The sequence below is a fragment of the Martes martes genome (assembly GCF_963455335.1).
Source record: "Martes martes genome assembly, chromosome: X".
NCBI classification, from domain to species: domain Eukaryota; kingdom Metazoa; phylum Chordata; class Mammalia; order Carnivora; family Mustelidae; genus Martes; species Martes martes.
Window position 1 is genome coordinate 107,163,378 of NC_137897.1, and position 11,726 is coordinate 107,175,103.

At 41.6% G+C, this 11,726-nt stretch overlaps 1 protein-coding gene across 1 annotated transcript; it reads right to left on the reverse strand.

Moving 5' to 3' along the window:
* Positions 1–685: 685 nt before the first annotated feature.
* Positions 686–10,045, reverse strand: RBMX (RNA binding motif protein X-linked). Its single transcript, XM_080794834.1, has 11 exons — positions 9,921–10,045; positions 8,682–8,810; positions 8,368–8,474; positions 7,669–7,840; positions 6,954–7,106; positions 6,153–6,267; positions 5,934–6,059; positions 5,749–5,831; positions 3,882–5,111; positions 2,891–2,973; positions 686–1,953 (listed from the first exon to the last, which is right to left on the reverse strand). The coding sequence occupies exons 2-9, from the start codon at positions 8,788–8,790 to the stop codon at positions 4,801–4,803; spliced, it is 1,176 nt and encodes a 391-aa protein (XP_080650960.1). The 5' UTR covers positions 8,791–8,810; positions 9,921–10,045; the 3' UTR covers positions 686–1,953; positions 2,891–2,973; positions 3,882–4,800.
* Positions 10,046–11,726: the final 1,681 nt, after the last annotated feature.

Below are 11,726 nucleotides of genomic sequence, written 5' to 3' on the forward strand. Positions count from 1 at the left end.
CACCCACCAACCAATCCACCTCAGCTTCACCCTCCCCAGGACCGTCTAGCCAAACCGTGCCTTTCCGCACTTCTTCCTCCAATGCTCCGCAACACGTTCAGGCCCCGAAGTCCTCTGGAAGCAGAAGCTCCACAAGGCCCTGCACTCCACCCCACGGGTTATCTTCCTTTGATAAAGGACAAAAGTCACTGAACTTTTCAACAGTCCCCCAGGAGTCAGGGATAGAGAGAGCAGCGACACAAGCAAAGAACGTGACCCATACAGAAGTGTGTTCATCAGGCGCTGGGTTAACAGCATTGCTGAAGGCCCTAACTGGGATTCGCTACTGAACTGTGCTAAAACAGACTGGTTTTCCCTCAAGAGCTAAGCAGAAGCACCAAGAGTACATCCTTGGTCTTTCAACTCCTAGTTCTTTGATGTCACTGCTCCCACTCACCCATGTAGAGGTAAAGATGAAATGCAAACACCTCAATTACCTTGCTACCTACACCTGAAGCTCATTCCCCTAATTAGGGGGCCCGAGTCACGGAACAGGCCACCTTGGTGACAATATTCCATGGCAACTGCTCAGAACTGCCACAAGTACATGAGTAGTAGTTTGGGGGAGGAGACATAGGGAGAGCATACTGAAAAGCCTGTAGTCCTTATTATGAAAAATAAAAAGAACCCAGGGGCCACAAAAAAATGCATGTTAAGTTTTATTAAGTTTCAAATACAAAACATTCCAAAAAGAGAAAAGTGATCTATAATATCTAAGTTCTATATTCAACTACTGTTAAACAAAACATTCTTTATCATTTTGTTTTACAACCAGTATAAAGCCAGAAGAATCAAGACGGATTCTTTTTCCAATGGGGGAATTAAGTCTGCTGGGTCAGTAAACTATTTGCCAAACAGCTGAATGGTGATTTAGGTATGCTTAATTTGAATTTAGTATTCACATTTACTATGATTAATTCCTAATTCCTATGTCCTACCCTATTTTCAATTTACCTAAATAAAATCTCCAGAGCCAAGAAGTCATGAGAAACGTAATCCCAGGTAGTTTACATTACAGGACCAAGGAAGACAGCTATGTTAAGTGCAACAGCTACTTAAAATTGGTCAATCCCTCATCGTGGTCTAGGATTGGAAGAGCCTGTCCAATGAGGGTTACAATTTTTGGACTATTTCTCACAACTGTGAAGACTAAACATGACAGCACTGATTTTACTATGGAAAAAAAAAATTTCAGAAGTTTTTGTACTTAGTTCTTCTAACCCAACAACTCCAATCCAGTCCCTTTAAGAACATTAGCTTTACATACTATCAGCTTTAATCTCCAACATGACTGGTTTGTTTCCAAGACAGGTGGTGGGGTAAAGCAGACTTACAAATAATACACTTAAAAAAAGCCAAGTGGCCCAATTTGTTTCCAGTTTTTCAAGTGTGCTTTCAATCATTTCAGCTATGTTTCCAGTTACTTTAGTTTCCAGATGCTACTCCTTCGTTTTATGACTGAACCCCACTTCTGGATGAACTACACCAAATCAAATGTCCCCACTTGGTGAAAAATCAGTTTACTGGATAAAGAGTTACCACTCATGCCTTTCATTTTTCTACTTCAGCTTTCTGACAGCAATAATTAGAAGTTCTAAATTGCAGAGTTGTCCCCAGGACTTTAGCAAAATGAAAACCAAAGCTGTAAAATCCACATAAAGAACCACAAGAACTTACTACCTCCACTTACCAATTTCCTTAGCTGCTCCCCTTTATCTGGCCAATTACTTTTTTAAAGTAACTACCACTCCCTAGTTAAGTGCTAACCAACACTGATGCCTTCCTTCCTTCCTTAGATCCACAGGAACCCTCGAAGGCAAAAATCTATTGCCTGCACCAAACCAATTCAGATGAGTACTGCTTATGCAACTGTTGTGCCTTATCGACAATCAGCATTCTTCTGCTTCAACAACTCTGTAAAATGAAAAGCATGTGATCAGATCACAAGACACTCTTTTATACTGGAAATTACTCCCCCCCTTACCCATTCTCTGTATTTTTTTACTGCTTTAACTGGCAACAAAATGTGCTTTAAACTTCAAGTTCTAAAATGCAACCAAAAACTCAGTAATTCCTGTTATCACTTTGGTAATATCGAGTGCTACTAGGTCATCAATACACCAGTGACACTGCCACTCTCCAAGTGGGAACTGAGAAGCAGTGGCATATGTTCTCCCCTTAGTCAAGTTATACTGTGGCTGAGGAGTCACCAACAATAAGGGTATCCCCTCTGGGTGCCTGCCCTCAGCCTGGGTCATGATCCCCTGGGATCGGGCCCTCCATCAGGCTCTCTGCTGGGCGGGAAGCCCGCTTCTTCCTCCCCCACTCCCCCTGCTTGTGTTCCCTCTCTCACTGTCAAATAAATAAATAAAATCTTTTTTTTAAAGGGGGGGTATCCTCTTACAAAAATGCATGGGAGCCAAGTCTAAACCTCATGCATGTCAAGTTTGTTCATATACCAAAACACAAAGTGTACAGCTCCAATCAACCACTGCTTATGGGGACTATGTTATCAAGCTTTATACATTAAAAAATAAGCTAATTATAAAGGAGCTTAAGAGGTACAAACTTCCAGTTACATTATAAGTAACTCCATTGGAAAGTACAGAATATAGGAAAAAACACTAGTAGTGCATGAATGAGCCACTAATGGAAACACACCTGTTTAAAATAACTTTGCCCTACATTCTAATGGAGAAGTGAAGGTACTAGGTGTTACACATTACAGCACTTTATCCTCTTAATCCACAAGTTAGGTTATAAGCCCCTTCACGAAGAAACAAATACCACAGGTATGCAAAGTGGAAAAGCTATTACTTACACCTATAAGGCCACGGCTTCTGAAACTTACCTTAGCATTTGTTTTCTCTTGCTGCCAGCTTTATCTAGTGTGAATAAATCAGCACTCCAAGCATAATGACCAAAATCCTCAACCTGTAAAAATTAAATATGTAACTAGTTATCGCTCTTAAAGGAAAATCTTCAAAACTTGCCTACAACTGCTCTTTTCCAGAAAGAAAAGGCAAGTTCAGACTTGCAGCTTAACGTTATTTCATGTTCTACTAATTCTCAAAGTGGTGGTAGATTCACTGGCTTGGGATGGACTGGAATGGCTTAAAATGGTTAAGTCGCATGGCTTATGGATTCTCATTCTGTTCCAATGGTGCACTGCCATGTTAAATCCATAAGTTGAACGGACAAAACTTATTTGAAGGAATAAGTGCAGTGTAAGGATTTTAGTTGGAGGTCTTCAAGTTTACTATATTCAAGAGCATCTTTTTCAACTTCATGGCTGGACCTGGGTCATGCTGCCTCAGGTTTTGCTTTTTAAAGACCACTTGCAATAGATTTTCTCCATACAGTGTAGTTCCATAGAACTAAAAACAAGTCAGGCATCCAACTAAATGTCAAGTTTGCAATGGCTTACAGGGGCAGAGATCAGGACCCCAAACTTAAGCCATTTCCTATATTGACTAAAAGGCTATTTTGAAAAATGTTAAAACGTATGAAGCATGTTTAAGGTCTTCATCAAAAAATACTTAAAAAAGGAAAAAAGACACCCCCTCCCGAGCCCCGGATTGCCATTGGTAAACAACAGCTGTATTATTAAGGCCTTTAACTGTCATACATGCTTTAAAAAAAAAAAAAGAAAAAGAAAAATCCATGTGTTGAATTTGGAGGACTTCTAATATGCTATCGAACACTTTGCTTTTCCAAAAGTTTTTTTTTTTAAATCTAGAAAGCATTTCCATTGCCATGAGGTACAGTATGTCTCACTGTACTATGAGGAAGGTAAGTGTTCAATCTCGACTTAGACGGAAAAACTAGTTTGCTTTGCTTACCATCTTTGCTGTTTCACAGGCATTTGATGCTTTAAATCTGATGTGGAATGCTGATAGATTCACTTTTTAGAAGTCATAAGCCTTTGAGAAGTTGGAGATAACTTCATTGCTTATCTATTTTCTCCTTTGCAATCAAGCTGTTCCTTAAAAGTGAGACACTACAGAGTTGCAAAAATTTGAAACAGTAAGAGCAAGCACCGTTTGCAGCTTCATGGTTGGTTTTGGCCAAACTTTTTATTTAGTATTCTGTAGTTGCTTAACACACACTTAAATGGTCTTATTGGGGGAGGGGAAAGGGGAGGTTCTTGTAGATTCCCAAGGAAATGTCAGAAAGGCAAAATATGGCCAGCATTATCCATTTGGTTTTTTGGGTTTACTGGGTGAATAGCACTTTCCTTACATAAGCATCTGATCTCAGGTTTTTCATACTGAGAACATTGAGATTTCAGTTTGAAGACCCTCTGAAATCCTACGAGTAGCATACCCCGACCACCCTCTAACAGCTAGCTTGTTTGTATAGGCAGAAGGATTCACCTCTCCATTTTAGATGGCTAGATGTTTGTGGAAGGTCTTAGAATTGCTTTGCCTCACTTACTGGGAAAAATCAGATATAGGAAGTGGCCTTTAGGGACACTTTTAACTTGAAAAATTACAACACTAGTACACAAGTCAAGTCTTAACACATTTAACATTTGCTTATTGAAAGCAATGTCATAAAGTCAAATAAGATTAAACAGGTTTTACTTTTTTTCCCTCACAAGAACATAAAAATTATGGAAGGGGAACTTAAACAGGAAATTTAAAAAAAAGGTAACACAATTTTTCCTTTTAGTAGTCCTTGGGTAGTTATGACAGAAAAGGTTCCACTTTTTTGTTTGTTTCTTTGAACAGGGATTTTGGTCCAAAGTTTTGTTTGTTTTTAATATCTGCTTCTGCCTCCCCCTCTATCAGATCGGCTTCCTCCACGGCCACCACCTCTTGGTGCTCCGCGGCTTGAACTGCTGTAGGAATCACGTGGAGGAGGGTACCCCCTTTCCATAGAAGGGGGAAGCCCTCTTTCTTGTCTGCCAACCCGATCACGACCACTTGAGTAGAGATCACTTCGGCTGCTTGAGTAACTGTCTCGACTTCCACCATATCCGTCACGTGAGCTGCTGTAATCATCATAGCGACTGCTTCCACCATAAGATGGCGGGGGCCCTCGTGTAGGTGGAGCACTACGTGAGTTACCTGCAGGGTCAATGGTCAGGTAATATGGCAACACTATAAATTGTATATATACAACATTTAAATCTGAATTTACAGAATTCTTGTATTAAACGTTTACTTTCTTAAATGGGAGGTTTTAAACTCTGCCATTGCTGGCCATTAACAGGGATTTGCTCATCTGCTGAGATACGGAAATGGATGGGTTTTAATGTTTGTTTGAAAAGACTGAAGACGGTGTGTATTTCAAGAGGATATTCCAGACAGCTTGTTATTTTATAGTAGGCACTCAGACACTTTCCAGTGATAAGTTGCAATTTTGAACTGTAGACTTTCCTTCATATTGCAATGGTAAACATTTGATCTTGTTAATAAAATTTTTAAACTGTATTTTCACTGTTGGGGGAAAACACATAAGGCTGCCAATTTAAGCAAGCAAAATCCCCTCCAAAGCAAGCAAACAGCCTCAAAAAGAAAAAAAAAAAAACTTAGAAAAAACAAAAGCCCCTCACAAAACTAGGAAAAGCCCAGCTGATAAAGTTACCCCTTAAAAGCAAGCAAATATCCCTTAAAAAGCAAGCACCACACAGCCTAATAAAGTGGCTCATGAACCTAAAAACTCAAGCTGGTGATATTCAAAGACCCTCAACCAGTATCTTACCATAACTCTCATATGAATCTCTGTAGGAGCCTCCACTTGGATGATCTGAATAGTCACGATCACGACCATAGCCATCTCTATCACTGCAGTTAAAAAGAAAAAAACTTATTAGGGCAAAGAGCATCAATTTCAGAGCGACTTCATTTTTTACAGCAAGTTGCGGCAGGCAGCAGACAGTACCCTACCTATAGCCTCTTGACGGGTAGTCATCACGTGAACTGGAATGACCATAATCACGGTAAGTATAATCTCTCGGCGGTGGTGCATAATCTCTTGTATCACGAGAACTTGGGTAATCTCTGCTTGAATAGCTGAAAAGACAACAATTTAAGTTGGTTCACACTTTTCCAAAGTTCTCCCTTCAACCTCAGTTATTAAGACGAACTACTACACTTGTCAGTTACCTGTCTTTAGTGGAGTATCCATCATCTCTCGGGGACAAATAAACATCTCTACGAGAGGGCAGGGGTTCCCTTCGAGGTGGGCCTCCATAACTATCTCTTCCGCGTGACACAGGAGCTTAAGAAAAAAAAAATTTTTAAATATACCCAAAATGTGCATGTACATTCAGGCAATGAAAAGCAGGGACTTAAATAAGACACTGTGGAACTCAATAAAGAAGTTTCTTTAAAAATTTCCTTCGCGGGCGCCTGGGTAGCTCAGTGGGTTGGGCCTCTGCCTTTGGCTGGGGTCGTGATCTCAGGGCCCTGGGATCGAGTCCCACATCGGGCTCTCTCCTCAGCAGGGAGCCTGCTTCCTCCTCTCGCTCTCTCTCTGCGTGCCTCTCTGCCTACTTGTGATCTCTCTCTGTCAAATAAATAAATAAAAATCTTTAAAAAAAAAAAATTTCCTTCGCACAAACCAATTCTCTTCAGTACTTCTAACTTTATGCACACCTAGATTCACCTCTAGTCCATGAGAAAGTTTCATAAGCATCATTTTTAACATTTAAGGCTTTAAAAAAATTTTGAAAGATTTTATTTGAGCAAGTGAGCAAGCAAGAAAAAGCATAAGCAGCAGAAAGAGGAAGAGGAAGACGCAAACTCCCTGCAGGCGGAGCAGGGAGACCCACGTGGGGCAAGGAAGACACTTAACAGACCGTGCCACCCAGGCGCCCCTTTATTTTAAAGCATCATTTTTGAAATTCACTTATCAATCCTTTGTTATAGTGGTAGAACAGATTGTTCTATAAATCCAGCATTTACCTCTTCCTCCCATTCCACTGCTGCTGCGAACTGGTCCTGAAGGGGCAGATCTTTTAGGAGGAGGACCACCACTTCGTGGTGGTGGTCCTCTTTTTACTGGAAGTGGTCCCCTGGAAGAACTCATGTTAAAATTCATGGAATAGCCACCATCATCTACATTGAAATAGAAAGGAAAAACAGGTTAATTCCAGTATCAATAAAAATTATTTAAGTTTTCTTTGCTGTTATCAATGACCATTTTCTGTTTAGTTGGGGAATCTTGCTTTTCACTTGCCTAAGACTACCAAGTATAAAGGAGTCTACACAGACTAACAAAATAGTAAAACTGAAACGTACTCTTAAGTTGCTTCGAAGAAAAATACAAACTGTTTCATTTTTATATACCGAAGTACATGTCATCAAAAATTTTCTGCAAATTCTGGACAATTTTGTTGTCCACGGTTTTATTGTTTCGGTATTTTAAGTATTCTCTACACCCAATATGAGACTCACTCATTACCTGTCACCAGGAGTTATTAGCTAGGCTCCCATCTATTGCTTTTTTAAATACTAACTTAGGATGCCTTCTAGGTTTCTCTGAACTCATGACTTTGATAAATGAGGTCTTCTCAGTATCAAAAGCTGGAGAATTTACTACAGGACTTAACCAATGCACAGACTGGTATGGGGTTTACAGCTCCTAATTCTACAACAAGCCTAAGGTAGAAGTCATTACCCATGTGCCCTCCACGTGAGGGAGGTCCCCTGGTTCCTCCACTTCCTCCTCTTCCGCCTCTAAGACCTCTTGGAGGGCCTCTGCTTCTTGGAGGTGGCGGTGGTCCACGTCTACCACTTTCAAATGATGGTTTAGTGGCCTGTTCTACTTTGATGGCTTTTCCATCTAAGGACTAAAAAACATCGAAACAGTTAACTGCATCAATATTTAAAAAGACCTTGCACATCCATTCACTATGCATGTGACACGAACATGCCCTCCAAAATGAAGTTTTTAGGTAAATTTAGCTCACCAATTAATCTGACAAAAGCGGTAAAATATAGGGTCATTTTTCCATTCTAAGTTTTTTAGAATGATACTTATCAGTTTAACTCCAACATAAGGTGAATCCATCACACTGCTGGTCAATAACATTTAAAAAGCCAGACAGTCAACTTGTTATTAAATGTGATAACAGCAAAGGAAAGCCAAGATATCAAGGCATTCTATGGATTCTAGGTTAACACACGGTCATACAATTCTCAACTGAAACAATGTAAGAGTATAATTCACAACTCTGCAAAACGTGAAATTACAAAGGGCGGAAGATTAGAGGGTTCTGGAAAGGTATATATTCAAACACAAATCAAGAACTTTTCTAGACCAGACTTCAGTAACAGTCTTTATGCATTAGGAAACAGTACCATTGTGCAATCTCACCTTCCCATTCATGTCTCTGGCTGCATCCTTAGCATCTGCTGGGCTCTCAAAGGTGACAAAAGCAAATCCTCTTGATTTGTTGGTTTCACGATCTTTCATCAATAGAACTGAAAAAGCAGGTTTTTGGGGGGGGGGGAGGAGAAGCGTTACTCTAGTTCTAATTAAATTAACAAAAGTGCACCTACAAAATGTAAGCTCAGAACTTCTTAGAGGACAAAATAATGTATCATTTCAAACGATCAACACAATCAAATACATCACAGCTTACACTTTTTTAACTTTAACAGCTCCCTATATGCTTTCAGGTAACTCACCTTCCACTATTCGTCCATATTTGCCAAATACTGCTTCAAGGGCTTTTTCATTTGTTTCTGTATTGAGGCCACCAATGAAAAGCTTTCCTGGGCGATCCGCTTCAACCATTTTTTCCCCCTGGTGAGAGTCTGTTGAAAAAGAACAGTATTACCTCCCTATAAAAAGTTCAAGTTTATGGGGCCCATGTGTATTTACTAGTGCATATTTCTTGTTTCACTAAGATTATCATTCCTTAGAAACTGCAGACACCAAAAAGCCTACTCTCCTAAGCCTCAGCAGGAAACCAATTCAAGTAGTTTAGTGATACTGCAGTTTACCTTAAACTAGTTAAAGGACCAACTTAATACCTTCATCTAATCCACACCTCGATAATTTTAATAAAGTAACAGCTACTCAGCGTCTGAAAAAGCAATTCTAGTTTTAATCCTAGATGTGTTCTTTTAAAGAATCAATTATCACCTTCTAATTACCCTAATGGTTTTTTTTAAAGCGTATCGCCTCATTCAAGGTCACAGGCCAGACGCAGGTCCTCTTCCAAGAACTTTGCCTTTCCTCATTAGGATTCTCTAGTCAATCTAACTAGAAATTTAAAGTTTGAGCCAAGTTATACCTCCTCTTCTAAACCAACCCCTAAACCCGCCGAAAAGGTTCTTCTACAACAAGAGAAAGAAAAAGGTTTCAGTATCGTTTCATAATAACGGAAGGTGGAAACGCGCATCGTATCACTCAACGCTCCATGACTGCAGCAGAATCCAATTAAAATCCGTCATTAAAAACCGCGTGGAAAACACAAAATGGCGACACTTGGATTCAACCCAGAAAAACCTACACTGGTCAGGGGAGTAACTTTTGCTAGCAGCAGTGGCTGCGAAAAGTCAAAGGGCCTCCTCTCCAAGGCTGCCAATGAACAAGGACCCGCGTAAAAGTGCACGTGCCCATCCGTAGCGCCAGCGCCATCCCAATGCAGGTACCGCGGTGGCGCGCTCTGCCCTCGTCCCGTTCGAGCCCCGACCTCCGGCACCACCCCCGCAGGCGACAACCAAACTTTTCCGAGAGGGACCCAGCGGGACGGAGCCCCCACGTCTGTCTTCCTCGGACACGCGCCGCTTTATCGAAATAGGTCGGCACCTTTCGGTTCTTAAAATGGCGCCCGCCACCCCCATCTCCAGGGAGATAATCCCAAGTTCTAACGTGGCAAGAAGGCACGCGAAACGGCCGAAGGAAAGACTAACACGTACCGGAGGGGTGACAACGGTTCCAAGCTCCTACGAGCTCGCCGGCAGGGGCTTCGTAGCAGCTCAGCACGAGGGAGTGCCGCCGGACCCGAGAACGGAAGAGGGAAGCCGCTAGCAATACTGCGCAACGAGGGCGAACAAAGGAGACAGCAAACTTTATACTGCCCGGGAACGAGGCTGAAGGACCCGGATGGAAACCGAGCTTAGAATTTGAAACGCAAAGGGAGGGGGAGCAGTTCCCAGTCTCCCCATTGGCTGTCTTCTCTGTCACTCACTCCTTGCCCCACCCCTTACCCCGGGCCCTCGGCGTTCTAGCCGGCGCTCGCTTGTAACCGTTTTCCCAGCCCCCACCCGTGCTCCCCAGACCCGCGTTTTTGCTTTCCGCTAAAATGCTTCCAGGGCTGCATTTAATACCGAACTGAAATTTATTACATATTCCGGGGGCCGGACACGGCGCTAAACTTTATGCCCGTTAACTCATTTAATTCTCAAAGCAATGTGATGAAGGTTGATCCTAACTGTGCTAATTTTGCGTCAAGGGGAAACAAAGAAGTTTAGATAATAAAACACATCTTCCCAAAATATCTTCAACGGGAGTTTTTAGTGGGTGGGGAAAATTCTGATAAATGAATGTTACTTAGGGGAGGAAAGAGTACGAAACAGCAGACAGATAGTCACTTCATAGAGAACAATTACTGAACACCTACTAATCAAAGGCAGGCTCTGGGCTTGGCTGCGGGGTTACAACTCAACAAGCGGAGACAAGGGCAAGAAGGTAGAACTACCAAATTTGGCAAATAAAAATAAAGGACGCCCAGTTAAGTTTGACTTTCGGATAAATTTTTAAAGCATGTATATCCCCAGACCATGTACAAAAAAACCCAATGTTTAACTCAAATTGAAGTGGGCATTGTGTCTTTTTTTCTGTGCCAATCCACTCGTGTTGGGGAGGATTACAAAAGTTAAAAATTCTCTAATTTATTTAAAACCCAACGGAAAAAATGGCAGTACAAATAACAAAACAATTACGTGTTGTGATTAGTGCCAGGAAGTAAACTAGGTGCTCTGGTGGACAATATACAGCAGACCAAATTTGATTTTTAGAAGCCACATCAGAACTGAATGGAGAAAAGAAACTAGCCGTGGCAATGCTTTTCAAGAAGAGAGAGCACTAAGCGGAAAGTGGAGGGGAAAGAGCCTGCGCGGAAAGAGATCCAGGGTGACAGGAATTAAGGGGGTATCAAGAGAAGGAACCGAGGAGGTAGACAGAATCTTGGAACCCATTAAAAGATTGCAGAGGGTTAAGTGTGAAACCAGGAGTACCTCTGGGACTGTGTGAACAGACCTGGAGAGAGAGGACCGGGCCTTGAATTAGGGGAGTGGCCGTGAGGATGGGGAGGAAGGAACAACCAATCCTTAGGTGTATGGGACAGGTAGGGTGCACTGAATTTGCTAATGAATCAGATGGAAAAGGGCTGGGGTGGAATTGAGGCAACAGAGGTCGGTGTGGATGACTAAGTAGCTGTCTGGCATAAATGGGGGGGCACTTACCAAAATGGTTGCAGAGAAGTAAGTTTGCAATGGAGACGTGGACAACTTGATGCTCAGAGTGGAGATCAGAGCTAAATTTTTGCATACAAATGATAATACAAGAATGAGCCCACCAAAAAAAAGAACACGATGGGAGAAGAAGGCACAAGGTCACACATTATTAACTAGAAAATCCGTATATGGAGAGAAACGACTGGAAGGAAATATGCTGAATTGTTATCAGTTGATCTTGGTGGGGGTAGGATTTATTAACAATTG